The sequence below is a fragment of the Monopterus albus genome, unplaced genomic scaffold (assembly GCF_001952655.1).
Source record: "Monopterus albus unplaced genomic scaffold, M_albus_1.0 scaffold18.1, whole genome shotgun sequence".
NCBI lineage: Eukaryota > Metazoa > Chordata > Actinopteri > Synbranchiformes > Synbranchidae > Monopterus > Monopterus albus.
This window is the reverse complement of record NW_018127898.1, coordinates 6,625,948-6,650,844: the sequence shown is the minus strand read 5'-3', so window position 1 is coordinate 6,650,844 and position 24,897 is coordinate 6,625,948. Positions and strand designations below refer to the sequence as shown.

At 42.7% G+C, this 24,897-nt stretch overlaps 3 protein-coding genes across 11 annotated transcripts; 1 reads left to right on the top strand and 2 right to left on the bottom strand.

Annotated features, from left to right (window-relative positions):
• Positions 1–3,453: 3,453 nt before the first annotated feature.
• Positions 3,454–8,700, bottom strand: tada3l (transcriptional adaptor 3 (NGG1 homolog, yeast)-like). 7 transcript variants are annotated; one of them, XM_020592811.1, is made up of 10 exons: positions 8,550–8,700; positions 8,258–8,262; positions 7,662–7,914; positions 7,295–7,542; positions 7,005–7,110; positions 6,736–6,871; positions 6,511–6,614; positions 6,321–6,427; positions 5,131–5,322; positions 3,454–3,886 (listed from the first exon to the last, which is right to left on the bottom strand). In XM_020592811.1, the coding sequence occupies exons 3-10, from the start codon at positions 7,869–7,871 to the stop codon at positions 3,694–3,696; spliced, it is 1,296 nt and encodes a 431-aa protein (XP_020448467.1). In that variant the 5' UTR covers positions 7,872–7,914; positions 8,258–8,262; positions 8,550–8,700; the 3' UTR covers positions 3,454–3,693. The 7 variants fall into 7 exon arrangements, with proteins under 7 accessions (XP_020448467.1, XP_020448473.1, XP_020448468.1 ...); XM_020592817.1 differs by lacking the exon at positions 8,258–8,262; XM_020592812.1 differs by lacking the exon at positions 8,550–8,700 and having other exon boundaries at positions 8,258–8,458.
• Positions 8,701–8,816: 116 nt separating this feature from the next.
• LOC109956033 (actin-related protein 2/3 complex subunit 4-like) lies at positions 8,817–11,440 on the top strand. The gene is made up of 6 exons (XM_020592818.1): positions 8,817–8,904; positions 9,566–9,684; positions 10,034–10,145; positions 10,246–10,341; positions 10,631–10,801; positions 10,908–11,440. Exons 1-6 carry the CDS (start codon positions 8,902–8,904, stop codon positions 10,911–10,913), a joined length of 507 nt encoding a protein of 168 aa, XP_020448474.1. The 5' UTR covers positions 8,817–8,901; the 3' UTR covers positions 10,914–11,440.
• An 88-nt stretch (positions 11,441–11,528) lies between these two features.
• Positions 11,529–23,733, bottom strand: pfkfb4a (6-phosphofructo-2-kinase/fructose-2,6-biphosphatase 4a). Of its 3 annotated transcripts, none has more exons than XM_020592809.1 (14): positions 20,652–20,946; positions 19,557–19,673; positions 19,341–19,437; positions 19,182–19,248; positions 19,003–19,077; positions 18,853–18,909; positions 18,650–18,771; positions 18,347–18,554; positions 18,099–18,245; positions 17,909–18,013; positions 17,044–17,173; positions 15,907–15,969; positions 15,753–15,817; positions 11,529–12,913 (listed from the first exon to the last, which is right to left on the bottom strand). In XM_020592809.1, the coding sequence occupies exons 1-14, from the start codon at positions 20,848–20,850 to the stop codon at positions 12,854–12,856; spliced, it is 1,512 nt and encodes a 503-aa protein (XP_020448465.1). In that variant the 5' UTR covers positions 20,851–20,946; the 3' UTR covers positions 11,529–12,853. The 3 variants fall into 3 exon arrangements, with proteins under 3 accessions (XP_020448465.1, XP_020448466.1, XP_020448463.1); XM_020592810.1 differs by lacking the exons at positions 11,529–12,913; positions 20,652–20,946 and adding exons at positions 13,691–14,520; positions 23,527–23,733; XM_020592807.1 differs by lacking the exon at positions 11,529–12,913 and adding an exon at positions 13,691–14,520.
• Positions 23,734–24,897: the final 1,164 nt, after the last annotated feature.

The following is a 24,897-nucleotide window of genomic DNA, read 5'->3' as shown; positions in this document are numbered from 1 at the left end:
TCTTAGGTAAAGGTTTCCACTACAGCAATGTAAAAGTACTGCATTGCAAGTAAAACTCCCACACTCAAAGTACTTTTTAAGTAAAAGCACTGTTATTGTTAGCTAAATGTAAATAAAGAATTAAAAGAAAAAAAAAACTTATTCTGCAGTAAATGGTCCTATAAATAACTGTATATATATGACAGACTGTTACTGACTCTGGAAATATTATTTTACCTTTCTGGACCTCAAACTGTTTTTGAAATGGAACTAGCTGATAAGTTTATAGGGACATGTCTCTTTGTTGGAACTACTAACGGCTCACTGACAACTGGCCACTGCTTTTTGTCAAGAGTCATAGCCCAAATATGGTGGAAATCACTGGTATAGTCATACACAGCTTATTGTATTTTATAGTCTTTATGTAAAAGTAACAGTTGTCAAATACATGTGGCGAAGTAAAAACACAACATCTATAAAGAGATACAAAAATGGAAATAGTCACTCAAGTAAAAAAAAACAAGTACCTTAAAAGTACTTAGTGACTTTCCACCGCTGCACAAATGTCATCCTCATGGTGGCACTGGTGGAAATGTCAGACGGCTAATAAAGGTCAGTGATTGTTGAGATATTTCAATGTGGACCAAAGTGGTGACCAACTAGCATGGCTATAAATGGCCCTGCAACTTACAGACAGGTCTTTTCAGACTGTGTTTGTTGCTTCTAATTCTGTAAGTGACTGGTTTGTCTGTGTCTGATTGTGCTTATCTTGTACAAAACACCCTAGAGACATGACAGGCTGGAGATGATGCTGAGCAAAGCAAGGTTTCATTTGCATATGAGCTGCCAAACCCCATGGTCCACACAAGAACAGCATCAACTGCCATGCAAATGTGAATCAAATAAGATTCAAAACAGGACCGAGCTAAAGGAGGGGTCAAAGAGATGACAACACGGGAGTGTTTTTGTGTATAGAAGTCCAAGACTGTCTCACCATTCATGTGTGCAGTTGTTTGGGCTTCTGACTTCAGGCTAAAGGTCTGTCAAGTTTTACCACAACAGCAACAGCAGACCTCTGGAGAAGGACAAACCATGACATCAGAATAGTGGAAGCAGCGAAGAAGACAATAGTTCTCTGTGCGGGAGAAGAGCCAAGGCGTGGCCTGGCCACACAGAGGACCCTCTCAGTGGATCAGCAGCTGTCTCAACCTCTGTCTGTATCTCTGCGACACACAGATTCAGTTCAACATGAAAGCTGACATAGCATTAGGACAAAGGATCAACAGATTTATGTTAAATCCCTTTACCCCTGTGTCGCTCCCTCTGTGTGCATGTGTCACCCTCTCTCTGTCCAAGCTCAGTTCTAGCTCAGGAACGCAGGGACGGAGGCGGAGTAGGAGGAGAGCCCCGGAGGAAGAAACATATTTCATACAAACTGACAAAACAATGAGCCAATGGACAGAAAGGATCTCACTGACAGGAGATCTGGGGTGAAAGCAGCGTAAACACACAACAACAGACTGTCTGCCCACATGAGAATGCTGTATTTACACTCTGTTTTGTCTTCTTGTAATGGCCTGAGGAGATGCAAAAAAAGCTTTCAGACATGCAGCTGCTGCATGAACAAGATACTTAAGCTCAGGTTGTTTACTGAGACCCTTCAGTGGAGAGGCCTTTTTTTCACACAGCCATAAAGGTTTATGTAGGACATGACAGAGAGGAGTGAAGCAGCTCACCACGTAGCTGAATTTCACATAGGGAGAGGAGAGAGAGCTGCTACATGATCGAGTGGAGCTGAGGCTGAAGTTAGAGCCGCGTGAACCCCTCAGGGAAACATCACCTAGGTTGTCAGAAGGAGCGTGGATGGCATTTAAAAAAATCTGCTCAATACAGGATGTGCAAACATCAGACAAGTGGCATTGAGCATGTATGAGCAGTGCAGTAACACAAAACCCACCTGCCCTTCAGATTAGGTCTAATGACAACAAATGCAACAAAAGCCCTGTGCAATACGCCCAGCCTCGAGGGGCAGCCGCCGCCGCCAGCTATTCAGCCTCGCTTTCACCTGTGAGAACGATTCAATAGGTCTGTGTGTTATTAAAAGCTTTCATACACACACGCGTTGATGGCATTATGAATCTGTGTAGAGGATGCTGGTCTAAACTGTAATATTGTACATGTCTGGCTAATTAAAAATAACCTGGTTGTTGAGGTTAGAAGTATTAAATGTGCTACCGTTATTAAAAAACTTTTTTAACCAACCATCTGTTATGTTAGTAGCATCGTGGTAGTCTCCTTCCTATACAGATGAAAACCCTGTCATTTTAAAATTCATAAATCATAAGGTAAAATCATGATAGCTGTTTCTTGTATAAAACAATCAGACATTTCTTGTTAAGATAAAAATATTTAAAGAAACCCATTGTGGATCTACTGACCAGGTGGTCATTAAAACTCATTGGGGACTTCTCAGTATATTTTGATTCATTTTTCACTGATTCTGCTGCGGTAGCTGCTGTAGCCATGTGATGGTGCGGTGGACAAACAGTTTGTCACACTACTGTGTTGTCCCTTGTCACATCCCTGGGGTTAGTGTAACTGCGATGGTGTGCCACTCATACACACAGTCGCCTGCTTTATCCTGGGATCAAGATCAGTGAGAATGTCTTCAAGTGAAGACTGAACACACATTACACACACACACAGGTAGTTGAGGTCACATCAAGCACAGGCCCTTTGCTCTGCTATAAATGTTGTTGTGAATGTTGCTGGCCTGGTCAGTCAAAGGACAATGACTGCCATCTAGTGGTGCCTCAGTAAAGAGGAATACTCTTTACAGTGATGGGAGGAGGTCATTTTTACTTGAAATAATGCCTCAGACAGGGGAAATGAGCTGGAACTAAAACAAATGCTTCCATCCACATCTCAAGATATTGATTTGAAAATGAAATGATGTGGCTTAATGATGCAGTAATAAAATGAAAAAATGGTAAAAGTATGACCTTTTTCCCTATTTTGCATATTTGCACAAAAAACTGATGCATTAACTGTATTCAAAGCTTCTGATTCTAATACTGGTGACCAGAGTTTCCTGAAGAACTCATCCTCTGCACTGACAAAAAACAATAACACACACACACACACACACACACACAACTGTACACACTACTTCTCTGATTTGTGTTTCATACATATTTAAAAAACTGCCTTTAAGTGGTACTAATTTATTTAAACATTCATGGGTATTGTTTTCACAACATTACAATGGCTAACAAAAAATAACAAAAAAATTTAAGCACAAATATACCTAAACAACTTGGAAATGCCCACACTTCACACACTACAATCTTGTTAAACACTCTATATCCTTTTGTAATGTCATGTAACTGTTGTCGTGTCTCCCATGTTCAGTACTGTTTTGTTAATGTGTTACTTTGTTTAAATTAAAAAAAAAAAAAAAAATATATATATATATATATATAAACAAAAGCTCAGTCATTGATGTGTACTGTTACAGATCATGTTAGCTTTCTGCTCTACCCCACATAAATCTACAAAACAAGTCCCCTCTCAAATCACGTACACCTGCATTAAACTGCATTAGCCATCATCACTAACCAGAAACAGCTGCTCTAGTGTGTGTCGACCTGTGGGGGAAGAGGCTTCCTCCAACAGTTCTTCTGGATAAAATCCATACACCTGCTGTTGCCTCCTCTACCCATCCAGTAATTTCAGGATGCTTTCCCTCTCCTTGAGTGCTTTCCAGGCCTGGTCCTTCTCCTTCTTGGTTGGAGTGCGTTTCTTCTGTCTGGCCGCCATAATTCGCCGAAATCCTTCCATCACCTCGTTATCAGACACCCTGACTCTCTGCCTCAGCTCCTGCTTTCGCATCTCCTCCTTTGCCATCCTGTGAGGCAGAAGCAAATCCAAAGCATATGTACAGCTGAAGTCAGAAGTTCACATACACTTAAGCTGTAGTCATTAAACCTGATTTTTTAACCACTCCACAGATGTCACATTAACAAACTATTGTTTTGTCAAGTTGGTTAGGATGTGCACTTTATACATGACACAATTTTTCCAACAGTTTACAGATTATGTCACTTATAATTCACTACATCACAGTACCAGTGGGTCAGAAGTTTACATGCACTCAGTTGACTGGGCCTTTAAACAGCTTGGAAAATTCCAGAAAATGATGTCATGGCTTTAGAAGCTTCTAATTGGCTAATTAACATCATTTGAGTCAATAGGACGTGGATCTGTGGATGTATTTTAAGGTCTAACTTCAAACTCAGTCTCTCTTCATTTGATATCATGGGAGAATCAAAAGAAATCAGCCAAGACCTCAGAAAAAGCACTGGACCTCCACAAGTCTGGTTCATCATTGGCAGCAATTTCCAAACACCTGAAGGTACCACGTTCATTAGAAACAAACAATACTACACACGTATAAACACCATGGGACAACGCAGCCATCATACCAATCAGGAAGGACACGTGTTCTGTCTCCTAGAGACGAACATTCTTTGGTCCAAACAGTACTAATCAATCCCAGAACAACAGCAAAGTGAAAACATGAGAGGAAACAGGTACCAAAGGATCTATATCCACAGTAAAACAAGTCCTATAGCGACATAACCTGAAAAGGCTGCTCAGCCAGGAAGGACTGGGGCACTTCACCAAATAGATGGCATCATGAGGAAGGAAGGTTATGTGGATATATTGAAGCAAGGAAGGAGGCCTCCAAACCTGACTCAGTTCCACCAGTTCTGTCTGGAACAGGCTCAGATTCCAGCAACTTATTGTGAGAAGCCTGTGGAAGGGATCCTGAAACGTTTGACCCAAGTTCAACAGTTTAATACTGACTGAGTGTATGTAAACTTCTGACCCATTGGGAATGTGGTGAGAGAAATAAAAGCTGAAATAAATCTCCTCTACTATTATTCTGACATTTCACATTCTTAAAATAAAGCAGTGATCCTAACTGATCTAAGACAGAGAGTGTTCATAGGATTAAATGTAGGGAGCTGTGAAAAACAGAGTTTAAATGTATTTGGCTAAGGTGTAAGTAAACTTCTGACTTCAACTGTAAGCAGCTGATCATGGAGAACACTTCAGGGTAGATGTGTTCACTGTTTGTGTTCTCACCGGAGCAGATCCTGTTTGCGGGTTCTGTTGTGAGCACTCAGGGCTTTGAGCTCTGCTTGTCTCTTTTGAAGCTCTGCCAGGACCTCATCCTCGGAGTCTCCTCCTGGTCCGGGTTTCTCCTCTGAGTCCAGCAGCCCCTGGGCTACCAGCTCCTCTTTGATCCGTGCCTCCAGGGAACGTGTATGTGGAACACTGGAGGGAGAAAAGAAAAAAAAAAAAAAAAAAAAAAAGATACAATATGACATGGAAGGTAAAACACTGTGGGTGGCAACTTGATCAGTAACACAATTCAGCGACTGCTGAATGAACCAAAGTTACAATCATCAGGTTTTCTCTTTAAGGTGTAGAGCAAGGTCTGAGACGACATGTACCATAACTAGTCGAGGAAGGAAACGTATGTAGAGAGGTTATATAAATGTACACACACAAGATAAACAAAGCTAAACAACATGCTTCTACCTTGCAAAGATCAATAAATGAAAACACTAACACTGCAAAGTGTTTATTAACCCATCTCAAACGTGGTGTCTGTGCTTTGTTGCCAAGGTACCGAGTCTGCTAACATACAGAACTGATGTTTACATTTCTGATGTCTCATAGACCCCGTTTAGATTTGGTTTTAAAATCCATCCTGGGCGATCGGATCACATGGACGGCGCTGAATGCAAGTCTAAAGAACCACCAAGGCGGATTGTGATCCGATCATTCAAACCACTTCCTGAGGTGGTCTGGGATGCATTTGACCACATATCTTTTGTAGTGTAAACACTAATGCGTCGTGATGCGTTCCTGAGAAGGATGTTAGGGGAAAGTATGTCATCAATGCAGGACATGGTGGTTGTTTTGGTGAACGAGCGCCAACACTCAAAAGAAAAAGAAATAGAGAGAAGTGTGTGATACAAATCTAACCACTGCCTCCTTCTTCTTCCTCGGTTTGGGAGACTACTGGCCCTTGTCTGGCAAAAGACTGACATAATAACTGCATGTGGACTTTTCATCATTAAGCGGAAGTGACACCGCAGTACCAAAATCTGAACACAAATGGTGTGCTGGACTCCTTGAAGACATGTCTATAGACAGGTGTGTACAGTGACGTGTCTCAGCTGTCCACCTGTGTACGGATCACCGAAATGCATTTTAAAAACCAAGTCTAAATGATGCCATACATTCATTAGGTGTCGCACAAATACCTAAAAGCTTTTCCTTGGCTTCGAGGAGATGTGCCAGCGACGTCGTTAGCATCTTTCCCTGAAATGTCTGGTATTGGAGAATCCTCCATGGGGGATATAATGTTCTCCTGGGACAAAAATCAAAAACAAATTTCCTTATTTATGGTTACATTTGTTTTCTCACAAAATCCTACATCTACAGCATACTGACCTCTATGAGGGCCTGGAGGAGACGCTGTGTGAGAGGACCGAAGGGACAGCTGTCCTCTGGTGACTCATGTTGGGACTCTGACTTTTTCAGCAGCGAGTCCACATCTACAGTAGATGAAAAGAAAGTATTCAGGTGGATGCATGGTTGTGCAGTAACTACAGTCTGCTGTGGTAAGACGAGGGGGCAAACCAGCCACTATGCATTCATTTTAAGGTCTTTCCTCACCTTTTGCATCCAGCTCAGACAGCGGTCCTCCCATGAGGCTCTTCTTCTTGTCGTTGGCTCGTGCTCCTTCCCTCTGCTCCTCTAGCAGATCCTCCTGAGCCCACCGCTGAGAGTAGTGTTTCCCTAGTGCCGGGACCTGCAGTTAAGACAGACGGTATTGAAACTCAACACACATTCAAACTCAATATAACACCCAAAGTTTTGGTCAGGCCCTGAGTGAAGGTGTGTGTATAACATAGCACCAAGTGCAAAGGACTTTTATGTCATACTTTGAAATACTCAGCTTCATCCTCTGGGGGTTTCAGAAGCTCTTCCAGCAACCTTATCTCTTCATTTGTGATATCGGCACAGTAGGGCTCGACTGAGGCCCAGAATCTGAAAACAAGAAGAACATTTGAAATGCAAAAAAGCCCTGCTAGAAAGAAACATTTATTTTACCCTAAAACAGACCTGCCTGAAACCAATCTGACTAATAAGTTAAAATCACAATTAGAAATTAGGTACAGAGAAATCATGTAGACAAGTCAAGTATAAACAGAACTGAGCTGTTGTTTCTGACCTGTTGGGAGCATCATTTTTGGGAGTGCGGGGAATGTCTTGTGGATCATCTGTAAATTCATATTCTGGGACTTTAGGCTGCAAGTTTTTGGATTTGGGTCTGCCAGGACCAGGACCTGGCCCATGACCACCTTTGCCATCCAACTTCTGCTTCTTTGGTTTATGGCGAGATGTGGCAGCGGGGTCTGGGTCTTTCCCCAGCTTCAGAAAACGCTTATCTCCCTTCTTGTCTTGCCAGTCTGTAAGGATCTGAAACACATAGTTCTGAGTCACCAGCCAGAAGTACATACATGTGAAGTGAAGATGAAAACCTCATGGGCACCACATAAACAAGTGAAGTGAATGGGATTATTCGCTCTTTCTCCTACCTGTCTCTGCTCCTCCAGGGCTCTGAGGCGGCGGCTGGCCGCGGACAGTAGCGTCTCCAGCTCCAGCTGCAGGGTGTCCAGCTCCTCGATGCCGATGCCATCGTCCTCTGAGCGGCCCAGCACAGCAGTGTAGCGAGGACACACCTTGACATGCTCGACGGGCTTGAAATCATAGTATTTCAGTGGGGGGCAGTCCTTCAACTCACTCATGATGCTGTGAGGCAGAGGCCTGGCCTGGCAGTACCTGGATAAACTGATGTCAGAACATAGGCAGGGTGGTTAGACATAAATGAGGAGTCATTTTTTTCATTGGTGTGCTGCTATGATTCCCACGCTGTCTCTCTCACTCTGTTTATTTATAGCTCTCTATCGCATGCAACGTATACCTATGCACACACACGTACACGCAGGTCGGCCCCAGAGTCAAGCTCGCTGGGCCCAAGCTGCCCAAATTACTTTAAAATTGTAAAACTGTCGCTATGCTCTCACAATGTCGCACAGTTTACATGCTGGACCTCTAGAATTACAAACGCTGAACGGCACAGAGCAAATGCACAGACATATATCTTTAAATGATTGAGAGCTACGATATTTACCGTCACTGAATGGCGTCCATGATGGGAAAAACCATTGTGATGAGAGGGGGGTGTGAAATACATTCAAATGAAATTCAGGCCTCTTTTCGAAAAGGTCACAATTTTAATAATGAATAACAAAATTGCTAACAAAATAAAAAATAACTAAAGTTTACAGAATTTAAACGAAAATGGAAATCATACAATATATGAAACCAAACTCGATGAGTTGTGACTTGATTAACCTTATGTTAGAATGACATCATCGGCACAAACCATATCATGTCAGGGCGCATTAAAATACATAATTTACCGCTAAAGTCGCAATTCAGTCGATGAATTGTGTTATATGTGTTTCCTCTATTGTCTTTTATTTACAACCAAGTTGCATAATATCGAAGTGACACAATAACCGAGCGACAATTTTCCTGTTCACAGAGCGGAATGGACGCATCCTTGGGTATGTTCGTTTTATAGAAAATACACACCACCTGGGCGGAGTAAGACGCGCAAACAACATCATTTATGGTGCTTGGAGAAATCGGCGTCCTCAAACGAAGAGCTAAATAAAAAGGAACGCACCCTTATATGTAGTCGACTATGTAGGATTTACGGAAGAAGAGTCCCAGGCGTGGCTGTGGAACTTCCGTCTTTACGGCTCGAAAATGGTGAGTCTCCTGCACTAAAATTCTCTTATATTTGATTATACAGCTATTTGTCTTCGCTAACTACATTTACATTTAAGGCGAGGTTAGCTAGCTAGCTCCGTGCTTCTCGGAGACGGGGTTTCTGGTTTGCTGGGATGAAATGGGAGCACGGGCATCTTTGACACGGTTTTCAGAAACTGAAGTGATTTCGCTGAGCTATGTTTTCCTCTTTGCCCCTTTTCTCCTCCACTGCGACGGATAACTCTACTGAAGGTCTGTCACTAGACAGTGGAACAGCTACGAACATCTTTGGTGTAGACAGAGTGATGTAGATAGGCGTACTTGGATGAAACTCGGTCAACCCCAAACCATGAATGCAAGCAAAAAACATTAATGTAGTAAGCATGATCCTCATTTTCATACAAATACCACGCTGTTTATTGTATACATCAATGCTCTATCTTGAAAATATAAGTGTGGCAGACTATAAGTGGGTTATTACTCAGCAGTGTACGCAGCATCCCTACTCACAGCTCAGTTGGGTTTCTTATCAGATTGACCCTGCTGACTGAGTCACCCTCACTAGACTGGGGGGCTCATTTTGCATGTATCTCGATCTAAATAAGAAACATCAACCAGCAAGATCTTTGCAGACACTGATCCTAATCCACTATGTCTGCAGACAGCAACTCTGCGCCCCTACTTAAATGCCGTGAAGGCCACCCTGCAGGCGGCCCTCTGCCTAGAGAACTTCTCATCTCAGGTGGTGGAGCGTCACAACAAGCCAGAGGTGGAGGTCAGGTATGTTTAATGGCATGTGTTTGGGGTTAGCAGTCTCGCTGCTTGTCCACCTGCTTTGCTTCACCTTAAGCTGTTTGCAGATCATTTTTGCTGCTGTCACACAAGTGTAGACTTGTGCAAACTTGCATAAGAAAATCTAGGAGGGGAAAAATGACACAAGCACAGGCAAGGAAGGGGACTTGCTGCAGCCTGTGTGTGGTTGTGTTCCCAAAGCAATGAGAGGATTTAGAATTGAAGTCACTTTAACATTTGAGGTTTTGTTAAGAGCCACATAGTCTAAATCACAGTGAACAGAACAGTTAAAACTGTGGGAGCTTGTTTTTACAGCTGTGTTTTGCTGTGGTTGCAGGAGCAGTAAGGAGCTGCTGCTTCAGCCTGTGGTGATCAGCCGCAATGACAAAGAGAAGGTCCTTATTGAGGGATCCATCAACTCTGTCAGAGTCAGCATTGGTGTCAAACAGGTGATTCAAATCAGCAGAGGTTTTGGTACTTTATTTATGAGCTATTAACTTTCACAGCCTGATGTGCATTTAAAAACCCTTCTGTCATATTTGACTGTAGGCTGATGAGATTGAGAAGATTCTTTGTCACAAGTTCATGCGCTTCATGATGATGAGGGCTGAGAACTTCTTCATTCTGAGGAGGAAACCAGTAGAGGTAAGAGACAAAGTGGGGGAGGAGTAACCTGGGCTGTATGTAACGGAATAAAAAAAAAATGAGTTACAGAAGAGGAATCAGTGCACAGTAAGACAGGAAGTATAAAGATGATGCATGAAGAGCACTAAACTTTTTAAATAGCAGACCTCATTTATGCACAGATGTTCAAAGAATGATTTGTAATAAACTTGCTGGAGGAGACACATTTGTAATCAGCACGTACAAAATAGCTCCATAAGTAGAACAGACATAAAATGCTACAAGTGACTTTTCCTTCCTGTCTCTTCAGGGATATGATATTAGCTTTTTGATTACCAACTTCCACACGGAGCAGATGTACAAACACAAACTGGTGGACTTTGTCATCCACTTCATGGAGGAGATCGACAAGGAGATCAGTGAGATGAAACTGTCTGTTAACGCCCGAGCTCGAATCGTCGCCGAGGAATTCCTAAAGAATGTAAGAAACTCGTTTTCTGTATTTTATTATTGGGTACATATGTTCTTTATTGTAAAAAAAACAAAATCCCACCATTGAAAATGACTGTTTCCTGTCTTTTCCACAGTTCTGATGACAGCGTTGTCCCTAGTCCCACACAAGCTGGATAACACTCCAAGGGCCAGTCAGCACAGGAGTGGAGACTAAAGGAGTGAACAGCCAATCAGTGAGGAGATAAGGAAAAGGACCAGCCTGGCAGTAACACCAGTCGCACCCGTCTTGAGTGTTTCCCTGTACACGTGAATATCAGCGACTGTATATATAAGATATTTACCAGTTTCATTTTCAGCCACTTAGAACAAATCCCCAGACAAAGGCGGGTCCTTAAGTATTAATGAAGCTGATAGTCACAAATACAGGGGCACCGAGGAGATGTCGTTGCAAATAAAAGGGTCAGGTTTTTGTATTTTGTCTATGCGAGTCTGTCTGTTCTGTGTCTTTTGTTGCAAATTTGTGTCCAAATTTCTCCATTCAAGAAACCTATGTTTGACAAAAGTAGTGTGTCTGGTGTGAAACCATAGGGAGCAAGAGCTATCTGTAAAGAAACCGCCAAAACCCCACATATGAAAATAATGAAAGATAATAAAACCCTGTTGTTTATACCTTTTGTCGTTTGTATTTAAATACTGTCAGTCAGTGTCAGTTATGGTTGGAGTTTGTGCTGCAGCTGTCACTATAAATGGAATTGTTCTGCTTCTGAGGAAGTTGTTTTTGACACATCTCGCATGCAGTTACTTCAGCTGTGAGAAAGAGGAAGTAATACATACACATCATCGACTGCATATGAACCCTTCTGTGGTGTTTGTTCACATTTACAGTGTAATCCCAAATTAACAGAAGGCTGTAGTTTTTGGAGAAGAAATTGGCATTTTTATAATATGATTAAAATATGTTGTGCCTTTACTCTTCAGGAGTATTTACTGGACATGCACGGTCTCCCACACAAAGTCACACACAAAGCTGCTGTGCAGGGTTGTACGGCTGCACTTTTAAGTAGCATTGGTTGAGGAACCTATTCACTAACAGATATAGTTATCTGGACACTCACCATCATGTATTGTCAGTGTTCCATCACAGGTCTCAGCACATTAATCGATATGAGAAATAATTATTAGTTCCAACCAATTCTGTGATCACAACATCTACAATACACATCAGAAGTCATGACAGGCAGTTTTGTAAAAAATAACCCGTTTTATTACAGTAGAGTTACTCATGACCCATGTCAACAGCAACAGCTTTGAGCTCCTGTTCAGTTTTTGCATTACCTTGTGCGTTCACACATGTTCTGTACATGTTTTAATTTCACTGATAGTCTGTGTGTAAAATGATTTACATAGCATCTATTTCATTGGTGTTGTACATGACACACATTATGTTTGTGCCTCCATCCAATATAAAATTTTAAGTGAGTGTTTTCAGCATAGAAAATCTCATATTTAATGACACTGCCTGGTCGTTTGTTCCTTAAGTTACCACTGCCCAAAAAAACATGGTTTAAAGTAGGTTTGTAACCTTCAGATTGCACATTACCACTAAAAACACCTTGGCATGTAACGACTGCACAATACGGCAACACATCAAACGTAGCATAAAGTCACATGATCAATTCATGAAACCACATGGTTAATACTGCTGTGTCAATACTGCTGCACAGTATCAACACACTGAAACCATACTAAGTGTAGTAAAAGACAGGAATCTGCTGTGACCCAAGTGTTGAAAACCTGCTAGGTGCAGGATCATTTGGACAAGCTGTGTTGAGCACCACATGTGAACAGAGACCCAAACACTCGTCTCATGTTCAGGCTGAGCTCCTCCAAAACCCTTTAAAGGAGTAATAATAATACAGACAGAGATAAGGTTGTGCTGAGAGAGAGATGTTTGCCAGAGGTGTTGAAGGAGGAAGCACATCATCCAGACAGTCACCAGTGTGAGCAGGTGAAGAAGAAAAAAGACGAGTCCTTTACGAGGATGAGAGAGAGCGAGAGGTTCAACTCCAACAGCAGCCTGTCAGAGATGAAGAGGGACGGTCTGCAGGGCGTCTTCAGGGGTTCGATGGATGTTCACATTCTAGAAAGAGGAGCGCAGCTGGGTCAGATCCCTTTTGTACACATAGCTAATGCATACACACACACACACACACAGTCAGTGTACCTTAGTGTGTTTGGCATGTGTCCTGTGGTTTTCAAGGTGGGTTTTAGTTTCTTGACTGCAGAGGGTTAGACCTCTGGTACAGTCCAGATGTTATGCCAGTTGATATGCTGCCAGATGTTTTAAACCAGCATTCAACAAACCTTTGTGACTTTATGTCAGTATTTTGAAATTTACTTCATGATTCAAACTTTTTCATGTTTAATCTGCTTACATCATGTGTAACACTTACACTTTAGGCATTTTACCATTATTTTTATTTCTACCAAAATGATTAACATTTTTAACAAAATCTACATTTTGGAATGACTCCCACCCCAAGCAGAAAGCACCGCGTGTGATGCACTGTTTTGTTCTGGTCGATGAATGGCAGCTCTTTGCATATGAATGAATGGGCAAAATCTCAACGCTTCCGTTTGCACAGCTGAGTAAAAAGCAGGAAGGGCCCTGCACTGAACATCTCGTCTGTAGATAGTAGAGATACTGTAGGAAGGACACGCCTAGTCTTGTTTAATCTCCAAGTACCGTAGTAAGAAATATGCAGCTCGACAGTCTAGATGTATTCTATGATACACTTTACCTCTGAGGTAAAGCATAAAACCCAAGGCCCTGACTTCCAATCACTAGAGAATAACACAACTTGCATGGCAAGCTTTCTAAAATGAAGCACGAGAAGAGCGTTGTGAGGATACATGAAACGGTTGAGTGGAGTTTATTTAGAAACAGTGAACAGAAAGATCTTCCCCTTCATTCTGATGAATGATACTGATCATCTGCAAGAATCTTCACATTATTGAACAAAAATCAACAGAACAAAGTATTTCTGTACTTCGAGGATTTTCATTAGACAGTGTTAGATGTCCTGAACCTAGAGACAAACTGAAATAGAATTAAGAGAAAATACATTTCTTAAAGATTAAAACAGTAATGGATTCGTATGTGCAAAATGTCAGAAAGCACAATATTGTTCTGTGTTGTGCAAATCTGTAAAAATAAGATTAGAGTTTTCCAGACTCCCCCTGACAGAAATATGAAGAGACACAGGTAAATATTAACACTGTTAAATCAGTTCAATAGACAAGATCAATGAGAAAAACTACACATGATCAGTGCTTCAGAGAAAAGGTGCAGGAGTGTCACTGCTTCACAGTCAGGATTACAGCATCCTTTCAAAACAAGGTCCTTTTCAGCCATTCTCCAAAAATGGGAGAATGTGCACAACACAAAATCAGTGGCATAGTCATCAAAAATTAGAAACTGGATTCCAGTCTGTTATTACCATCTTACAAGGTAACTTGAGGAAAATCAAGAGCAGAGACTAAATCAAAAGGAAGGTGAAGAAGAAAAGTGAGAGCTTGGTGATTTTCACAGGAACATTTGTGCATCTAGAAAGAATCTTTATTTGTGCATCTGAGCGGTAGTAAAGGGTAAAAGATGGAGGGGGCGGGGAGGGGGCTGGTATTGCTTCACTGGTGAGCTGGCACTGTTAGCAAAGCCTCCTCTGAAATCCGCGACACCTCAACGTTCTGTTTGTAAAAAAAAAAAACAAAAACAAAACAAAACAAAACAAATCACACACAAAGAAGGGGATCAAAACACAAAAGACATGAAATCTACTACACACACTGCTCAGACAGACGATTAGAAGTACGTTTCCCATGTGGTTCAGGTATTTGTCTCTGTCTTCATCAGTTGTGTGTTAGCAGCGCGAGTCAAAACGGATATAATCATGCATACATGCTTTGCTTTAAGCTTATCTAATGCTTAGAAATCTGAATTTCTCAGCTGCAAAACATGACAAAATGAAGATTATATGGGTCATTGACAATCACATAAAAACTCCTAACCTTACCTGTAAGAGTGAATAAATCATCCTAATTTTTAAACCTTACACAAAATCACATTTACCATATACACTACATATTTTCACTGCTGTACGTCCTTGTTTTTAAATACGTCCTGCCACAGCCAGCATTTGCACTGTGTCAGGTGTAAGTTCACTAAGAACTACTGGCTGTGTCACTACTCTTTGCTTAGCCACTTATCGACGTTCAGCATCGATGCCTGTAAGAAAGACGCCTGTTTATCTAAAGGGTGTTGTTCCTGTGCTGTTGAAACACAAATTGTGTCAGCGAAGACCCAGGACTGTTGTGCACCTTAGGACTTGTTTGCAGGAGGAATGAGACAAAATGACACCTGACACACTGAATCGCTTGGTGTCCTTAGTCCCTAAACATCTTTTTAAGTGTTGTGGAAAGGAACGGCTAAATGCGTCACTGTCCCAACTCTTGTGGAATGTGTTGCATCAGAATTGAAATGAGTGTTTATTTTGAACAAAGAATAAAGTTGATGACGTATCACATCAAATAATGTGCTGCTGTTTTGTTTTCAATGTAATACAGGACACAGATGGTTTACACATCACTATTTTCAGTTTTAATTTTGATTTTACATACCGTCCCAACTTTTTCTGATTTGGGGTTGTACAGTGTGTGTGTGTGTGTGTGTTCTTGTACTTGCTATATAGTGAGGACCAAAAATGTATTTTTTGCTACAGAGTGAAGACATTTTGGGTGGTCCTCACTTTCTGAAATGGCCTTTTGAGGGTTAGGATTTGGTTTTAGGGTTCAGATTAGAATTAGGCTTATGTTAGGCATTGAGTTCTGATGGTTAGGGTTAGGGGCTAGTGACTGCATTATGTCAATGAATGTCCTCCCAAAGATAGAAGTACATGTCTGTGTGTGTGTTTTATACCCACCTCTGGTCTTTCTCTATGTGTGTTGACTGCATCCACATTGAGGCAGATGGACTCCACTTTACAGCCTGAGCAGGCAGAGAGGTAGGGATATTAGTTCAGCTTGACTCATCGGCTGATTCGGTGGATGTAATATACACTAGGAGAACGGCCCTACCGTAGGCCACTGGGGTTAGCTTCAGCACTGTGTGCAGTGGACACTTCAGGTACGGCAGCTCCTCTGTGTGAACACAAACAGTTCATTGAACTACCACAATAAATAGGGAAGACTAGTTCCTGCATACAATTCCCACATGCCTCCGTGATCTATTATTTTTCTAGCAAACAAGAGTGTACTTTGTTGTGTATTCTGCATCTACAGTTTTGCCACAGTACTTCGGTCTACAACACAGAAACCAGGTCATCAGCTGGGAGTGAAACACATTCCTCTGGCTGAGCACTATGCAGGTCTGCCTCAGCTTTGTAGCAGACTGCGTCACATTGTAAGAACATTTTGGACAACATGTTATTCAGAATGTAGTTAGCACGTACTCCCTGTGCCTGCGTTGGTTTTCTCTGGGTACACCGGCTTCCTCACACAGTCCACAGACTCTAAACTGCCAGTAGGAGTGAGCGTGAGTGTGTGTGGTTGTTTGTCTACATGTCAGCCCTGTCCAGGGTGTACCCCACCTCGGTTGGGACTAGCTCCAGCCCCCCCGCAACCATATTCAGGAATATATAGATAGATAATATATGTACAGATAATGGATGGAGGTTATTCACAACAGGTTGTAAGTGATTTATGACAATAGCTATGTAACTAAAACCAAACATGCTGAGGTTATCGCTGAACTGTAGTTTCATGAAGTTACGGAAATATGTCATTTGTGGTATTCAATTATAAAACAAAGAGTACAAAGTCTGGCATTAGCACTCCCTCTTTATAATTTTGCTATCAAAGATGTAGACACAACAAGATGTCCTTGTGTGCAGAACACTGTGGCCTGCATCCTCTCTGCTGCGTACAAATATCAGGTCACCAGACAGACTAACATGGGAGCACACAGCAAACACAAAAATGTAAACTCACTCTCTCTGCTGTGGAGTTTGGACAATAGTTTAACCATTTAGTTAGTCCCTACACTTCTCATAACACTGTTCAACACCTTCCTAAAAGGTCCCCTAAACACAATCTGTGTGCATATGCATATGTTGTTTGTTTGGTGTGTATTTATGTCCTACAGCTCCCTGTTTAAGGACCCCTGCTCTACAGTAGCCCCTCCCAGGCTCCCTGGAGTTCGGCTGAAGGCCTGACCTGCTGTTTTGTCCAGGAAATACGCCAACAAGCAGCGCATGACAGCCTGGTGACAGAAGACCAGCACGTTCTCCTGCCTCTCCAGCTCCATGATGACGGGCTCTAACCGTTGCACCAGGTCCTCATAGGACTGAGTCAGATGAATCACAAGGAGAGGCAAATCAGATGCAGAGCATTACTGCAAACAGGTGCAGAATGGTGATTTAATGCGAGGCTGCTGACTGAGAATCATCATAGAAAGAGCCAGATTTATATTAATACATTATTTCTGAGAATATGTTTGGCTCATAACACATTCATACATTAACATCTAAAGTTAAAAAAACTACAAGAAAAGATGGCAAATCTGTAAATCAAAACTATTTAATCCCTCTTATTCACACACACTTTTGAATTATGAGTCCCAGGTAAACATCAATACAGCCTGTCTAGACCAACACTGGCTTTAACAAGATTCCTCAAAGCTCCGCATCAGCACTGTCCAGCCAGGTGGTCAATGCCCGTATCCATCTTCCTGTATGAGATTAAGGGTGAGCTAATGGAACGAAGCAAAGGTGAGAACAGACACACTCACTCACTTACACACACACACACCCACCAATGTGGAGTCTTTGTTTACTGTGATCTGGTGTTTAGCCAAATCTGTCTGAGGAGCAGAGGCCCATTAGCAGAGCAGCCATCTGGCTACAGTTTGATAGCGAGTGTGTGGTTATGTGTGTGTGTGTGTGTCTGTAGGAGGGTGTGTGCCATTATATGCACAAAGGAGGACCAATTCTGCATTGGGAATTTCAAACAGAGACCGTCAAACACTTTAACAGTCACACGACCGCCACACATCATTAGATGTTACATTTCAGCCACCAACCTCTCCTTTCGGGTAGCGATAGCGGTATTTGTCCTGGTCCCTCAGGGCGAACTCCAGAGGATAGTGCTCCTGGATCTCCTCATACGTCAGCTCCTCACACACACCCTGAAATTATATCACACACATTAAGCTCAGCTGAGACAAAAGACAGTAAATGGAGGTGCTCAGCATTCCAGAGAGCTCTACTTACGGCGTCAATCTCATTCAAGACCTTCCACTGTTCGTAGGGCACGCCGAGAGCCTCGGCTGTCTGGATGGTTCTCTTCATCTGACTGGTCCACACCTTCAGGTCTCTGATGCCCTGGGCCTGGATGAACTGGCCCAGCTTCTGAGCAAACTGCATGGAGGATGAAGAACCTTTAACAAACTCATCCAAGTCAGGTCAAAATAAATGCCCAGAAGCCATGCAGTATCTTTTGAGGAACAAGTCCGCTATACCTCCTTGCCCCTGGCTGTGAGGCCCGAGTCTCCTCCAATTCGACCCCTGGCATTGAGCTCGCTCTCTCCGTGGCGGCACAAGTAGATGGAGCGCGGCGTGATGTGGATGTTCATGAGGTAGTAGACGATCCGGCTCTGGATGTGGTCCAACACTCTGTTGACCAAGTACCGCTGACCCACGTCCATGATTTTAATGTAGGAGAGGTCCCTGAGAGAAGACCACAGACAGGAGACACCTTCTGTTCAACACTCTGTGAAGTCACTGAGCCAAAGCCAGTGGACAGGAGGGACAATCCACCTCACCTGTCCAGGACTTCATCCAGCGTCTCATAGGAGTTTTCATAACACTTAATCCTCATCATGAAGTCTTCCACGGCTTCCTCTGTGTTAGTGTTGGTGTAATCGGGGCTACCCAGCTTCACTTGCTACACAGAGAAACAGCAGAGGAGTGAGCACAGCACAGAGTCACGTTTACTTTGTCCCAAAAGACAAACATAGACACTCACCACTATGTTTTCCTGTATGACATCTGGGTCTTCACACACAGACTCCACGAAGAATACCTGACAGAAGAAGAGGAAGAGGAGCGGATCAGGCACAGTGTGACTGTGATCTCATGTTGTATCTAATCCCAGGACAGTGGTCCAACAAATCACCTTAAAGCCATTCTGCTCTGCAAACTTGATAATGGTTTCCCTTCTTTCTCTGGTGGTGTTTGTTGCATCGAACACCTGTACAACACAGGGCAGACTGTAAGGCCGGTGGACAGGAAGCTTAGGAACACTGCATCCAGCCAGCATCAAACATGTGCTATGACAATGAAAACTTGACCTACAGCAACTTGGCCTCTGTCTTCTGCGAGGTATTGCCGCACATCATTCAGCGCCGCTGAAGCACACTGTCTGTAAAGATTAAAGATAGCATCAGTCTTAAACGTCACATGCTTGGTGACTCATTTGATTTGGCAGTCAAAGGTAAAAAAAATCACTCTTACCGCCTGATCTTTAACCCCTCCTCGTTGTCCGGACGGAAGAACTCAAAGGACTTGTAGATTTTGACACACTTCCTCCTGTACTGGCCGACATTGAACTCTGCCAGAAAGACAGACAGAAGGACAGATGAGATAACCTTTCAATGAAGCTTCAAATCCAACAAACCCACACTGAATACGTTCACTCGATTCACTGGAGCTGATAGTCACAAGTCCTACCTCTGGTGGGCACCCCGATCCAGTTGAGATAGCGGGTCAGCTTCTTGGAGATGTAGGTCTTCCCCCTTGCAGGAAGGCCCACCGTCACAATCAGGGTGGGACAGTTGGTCATACATACTGGAAGCACAGAGGGAGAGGAAGAAGAGAGCTGCAGTCATGTGCTGGTCACAGATAACGCACAATGTAAAACCGATGCAACCCCAACTGCAACTATGCCTCCTCATCACTTTGAAAATCTGTCTTCATATAAAATTGTGTATTACAACATTTATAAAAATTGAATATTAACACTAGATTGTTTTATCTTCCACCAAGACAAAGTCACAACACGCCACCCCGAGGATGTTGTCAGTGAGGAGCAGAGGTCACAGGGGGGTGGGAATGTTTCAGACGAGTTGGGAAACACTGCACTTTAACTGTTCAAGACATCTGGAAGGCACACAGCAGCTAGTTTCCACACTGTGTGCGCCCGCTGCACAGATGACTGGGTTAGAGGGTGTACAGTTATGACATTCCCTGGCTGTAAAAGCTGCCAGACCAAGCCACAACAGTCTGTCCAAACAGGGCTGACATATTGTGCATTACAGTTTCTTTCACAACTACCTCCCTGGTGTTGCGTTAATCATTCTCTCAGCCAGGTTAGTTTTTCCACTCCACTTCGCTCCAGTTTATGATTTCATTGATATTTCAAAGTCTATTCGGGCCACAGTGAGGAGACATTGGACATACAGAGAAGTGACCACTGTGAAATGAGGCAGCTCATCCATATGGTTGCATGGATACGACCCAGGTTTACCCATAACCGGTGCTCGACCGGCCGCAGTGATGAGTGATGAGCACATCCCAGGTACGAGTCGTGGATCCTTACATGTGAAGCGGATGGCAGCGGCAGCAGCTCTGAACCATGTGGACTGTGGTCTCCGCCATTATAACAGTATTGACATCAAACTGAATGAAATTAATGCAGGGAGTGGTTTCGGAATGTTTACGTTACCTCGACGGCTCTCGTCGTCTGACGTTAATGCGAAAACCAAACCTCAGAAGAAAGAAGAGACAATGATACTCACTAAACTACACCACAGGTGAAATACGCACCCTTTCTCTGAGAAATGTGTGTTTCAGGAAGGCCATTTTTATACGGCATCCAAATCTTCTTCAGGGGGTTCTGGGTGAGTTCCCGTGGATTTGACGGCGTTCTGCCCTCCATTCCGTCTTGCGGTAAGTTGGAGGTATCCGCGGGGGAAGCACGGGGCCTTTCCCCGTGATGCAGATCTGAAAACGACCGGACTTTCATCCGCGATGCTCTACAATGACAGAGATGACCCGGTCTCTCTGCCCACTGCTCGCTCGCTCCCCTTATCTGCGTGCGCGCGCGCTGACATCACGTGGTCCGCTCTGATAACAGGATAAACCTATAGTCACCCGTAATAACGGCAGTATGGGTGCAACACGCATTCTGCTCTACCGTAATTGACACAAGCTATGCTTATCTCTGTCGTCGTCTTCCTTTCATTTAACGGCCCGTGCGTGCAGCCAACGTTAAGGTGCAATACCTTGATCCATTATGCTGGTGTTCTGTCCCTTCTCAAGAATGTTACCAATCTGTTATAACTCCCTGTTCCAAGAGTGAGAGTTATTTCTTACAATCCATGTCTTCTGTCTTTCAAAAGTTTCTCTTTCCACTGACATAAATCATGCTCTACCAGTGTTCACAAAGGCCAGCCTGTTAGATGTAAGGTCTTATTTTGTCTTGTGTGTCCCCAGTCTCGACGCTGTTACTATGTTTGCTTCCCTGGTGTTTCTAACCACTGCTCTCACATTTCCCACTTCTTTCTGAGTTGAATAAAGATGTTGCCATCTCTTTTCCCCATCCATTTATCTTGCCTTTCTTTAACAGTATTATTCCCCTTGCTTCAACTTTGTTAAATTAATCTTCCATGGTGACTTATTTCCTGCTTGACTGCTTCCTTTGCTAGTGTATCTGCCAGTTCAGTTCCCCTGGTTTCCTTATGAGCTGCTACTCACATAAATGTTATTTTCATAGTCTGAAGTTTCAAATATTTAACTAATAGTCCTGTCTACTCTGGGATGAAAATGATTTTCTAGATCATAAGGCTGAACTTGAATCACTGCACAAAATAACCTTGAGTGGTTTGACCTGTTATACCTGTAAAGCTGCTAGCGTTGCTGGCAGTTCAATTTTAAACTGCAATGTGAGCGGTTGTTCTTTTAGTGACTACTTTCAAGGCTGGAACTGTGAATGTAAATGCACCTAATTTTACTGAAGGTATCCCAAAAGGTGTGTGTGTGTTTACATTAATATCATAGAAATAAACTTGTTAAAATGTTCTTACAGACAGTATGACTTTACCCCTGTGCTATGTCCATGAGATGGCAGCGTTGCTCGCTCTCTGTGCTTGTGTTGACCCAGGAATGTCCCCTATAAGTGTATGAAACAGCTATAATGCAATCCAGCTCAGCAGCTCTGTGATAAAGCCTATATTTCTTTGGTTGCAATGCTTATAACTTATAGTTTTTGTTGAAAAAAAAAAAAAAACAAGTAAAACGGTGTTTCCAGTATTTTGGCCATGAAAGGTAAGCAAAATACCATTCAATATAACGTAGTCCAGTGCAATTTCTCTGTTACATTGACTTCACAAATGACCACAGAGATAAATCCACTATTCACTGACAGTGTCAACAAAGATTAAACAGTATCAGCTTTACAAAGACAGAATTTTCTGCAGAGCATTTGTTTTGGATTGAATACGTCTACATTACACAGGTAATAAAGTGGTAAGTCACTGTACATTTTAAGGTGTGTTCATCAGTGATCTACCTGATGCACTGGTTATAATAAGGCTTAGAGTAAGTCTTGGTGGTGGAGCAACAGGGTCTGTGACCTAATTATGATGGAATGGAGGTTTTCTATTTAAAAAGCTCCTTCTCTGTCTCTCAAATTCCTGGACTGTTAGTAGACTATAATATATGCCATCAGATCCACAAATAGGCTAACTAACTAAAGCATATATTTGTAGCTTTTTCCAGTTGTCTTATGTTCCAGTGCAAGGGTTTTGACAGCCATGCATGTGGCAAACGCTGAATATTATCAGACAGTTAGTCACTATTGTTTGATGGGCTATTTAAAGTTCCTGATCTAACCTGGATAAAGCTTGGGAAGCCTATGAGAAAACAGCAGCAGGTACCCATTCACGTGCCTTGCATGAAATATGTCACAGAATTTTTTTTAGCAAGGTTAAATGCAGTAGCTATGCTGCACACTGTACACATGAACAGGAAATAGATCTGAGCTCCCCCTCCTCGTCCTCGCAGCTGCAGGCTCTGATTGCAGCTAACAGCTTTAGCGTGTACTATACCGGACAAGTCATCTCCAAATATAGCACGTTGACATTGCACTCGGCTGTAAACCAGCATTCAGCTTGCAGAGAGACCGCTTCAGCTCATAAACCGCCATTCACACACAACTGTTTTGTACGGCATTGCAACGGGAGCCGTGCAATCATACACAACAGCCATAAACACAACCTACAGTCAGAAAACGAAAACAACATCAAACCTCTGAACAGCATCTCGACCGTGATCCTTGTCTAGAAAATGAAATCAGAATGTCCAAATGAGATTTTAACTTGACAGATCAGCTTCAGTGCACACGGAACCTTTAGACTGGTTTTATGCATTTCACCAGCAGCCACAAAAACATCCTCGGCCATAATGCAACATCTGTATTACAGCATAACTGATGCTGTTACAAATGAGGTTGGTTACTATGAAAAACCAAAGCCTGTCGCCTCTTGCTGTTATGTAGGGTAAAGGTGACAGCGCATCGACTCTTGTTTACGTCCTCAATGTCTGCTCGACATGCCCCTCGCTGTCATCCGCTTAGAGATGCACAATTTAAACTCCACCATGCACAGATCTATCGCAGCCTTTATAAAACCATGTCTTTTACCTGCTCTGCCTTTGTTATGTGTGAAGTTGGGTCTGCTGGAGCAGCCTCTCATCATGGGCGTCTGTCTGATGGAGCGCAGTGCCTCGCGGTGTGTAGACTATATGCGTCCAACAGCAGCCTGCTGATGCTCGCTGTACACACACCCAGTATGTATGTGTGGGACCTCAGCGAGGCGTTCATCAAAACTAGACGTAGTGTAATGAGGTAGAAGCCTACCTGGCCCCTGCCCCCTCCCTACACCCCATCCAGAATCTGCTGGTAAACGTCCTCCCCCGTCGTTTCAATGACACAGATGGTTACATTTAGGATATTACAGACAATACAGGAAATGTTACATCATATACAGGCTGACAGAGACAGCACGAGGCTAGTTGTACCTTAACGTCATGAATTCAACATTAACATTCAGCATTAAAATCTCAGATAGTAAAACTTAGAGTAATAGGACTATTCTGTACAGAATGCACCTTCAGTAATACAATAAAATAGCACAAACCATATTGATGTCACATATTTACCTATCGATGTAAAGCATAGGTCCATAACTGGCAAAGTCTTCCAGGATCTTGCAGAAGACCTATTCATGCCACTTTGAACTTTATTAAAATATAACAACTTGGGCTAATTAGGTTTTTGTTACACAAATGTACAGTCACTTTAAAGTGGCTCTGTTGCTTTGAAACTGAAAGCAAATCTCTCCAAACATGTTTGAACTAATTGCCTAATAATACAAATTGATTGCATAACTGTGCACCTCCTTATGACACATGGCTGGTGCAACCTGTTGATTTGAGATGTTTTTCTGTGATGAACACAGTGAGTTTGTGGAATCAAGGTGTGACAAGGGATTATGAGGATAAAGCAGCAGTCCAAACAAACCTTTTAGAGAAGTTTATCAGGGATTATTGTCAAGGAGTATGGTCAGCCATTAAATACTGGGAAGAACGTAGCACTGAGAGGCAGACAGTGATGGAAACAAACAGGAGGCCCGTGGACACCAGAGATAGTGGATATTGATTTTCACTTTGGTATTAAAAAGTAAGGTTTGCATTTACAGTAAGTGTGTCTGATAAAACCCTTTACTCCACTGATTTAATCACCAGGATGGACTGTGTTGTTTCCCACATACTGTTATGATGATTGTGAAATCACTGGATTTTATGAGATTAGGGTCAGAAAATGTTATAGAGCCTGAAGAAAATGCATGGCATGGCCTGATACCCCACTTTGGGGCCAATTGATGGGTCAAGCATCATTTAACCTGAATATGGAGCTTCCATAGGAATGCTCACCTATTCTTTGGTGCAGTTAATTGTGTAGAACTGTGTAGAACCAGAAACATAACAAAGACCCAGGAGAAGCATAAACCCA

Bases quoted from the DNA above. Each gene is read 5' to 3' on its own strand.
- tada3l (XM_020592811.1), bottom strand. From the start codon at position 7,871: ATGAGTGAGTTGAAGGACTGCCCCCCACTGAAATACTATGATTTCAAG. The intron at 7,543-7,661 runs GTAGGAGAAAGA...TATGTGTTTCAG, and splicing joins CCCTGGAGGAGCAGAGACAG to ATCCTTACAGACTGGCAAGA. The intron at 7,111-7,294 runs GTCAGAAACAAC...TCTTGTTTTCAG, and splicing joins AAAAATGATGCTCCCAACAG to ATTCTGGGCCTCAGTCGAGC.
- LOC109956033 (XM_020592818.1), top strand. The intron at 9,685-10,033 runs GTATGTTTAATG...CTGTGGTTGCAG, and splicing joins AAGCCAGAGGTGGAGGTCAG to GAGCAGTAAGGAGCTGCTGC. The intron at 10,146-10,245 runs GTGATTCAAATC...ATTTGACTGTAG, and splicing joins TCAGCATTGGTGTCAAACAG to GCTGATGAGATTGAGAAGAT.
- pfkfb4a (XM_020592809.1), bottom strand. From the start codon at position 20,850: ATGAAAGTCCGGTCGTTTTCAGATCTGCATCACGGGGAAAGGCCCCGT. The intron at 18,772-18,852 runs GTGAGTGTCTAT...TTCTCTGTGTAG, and splicing joins TCATACAGGAAAACATAGTG to CAAGTGAAGCTGGGTAGCCC. The intron at 18,014-18,098 runs GTAAGTAGAGCT...ATATAATTTCAG, and splicing joins TCTTGAATGAGATTGACGCC to GGTGTGTGTGAGGAGCTGAC.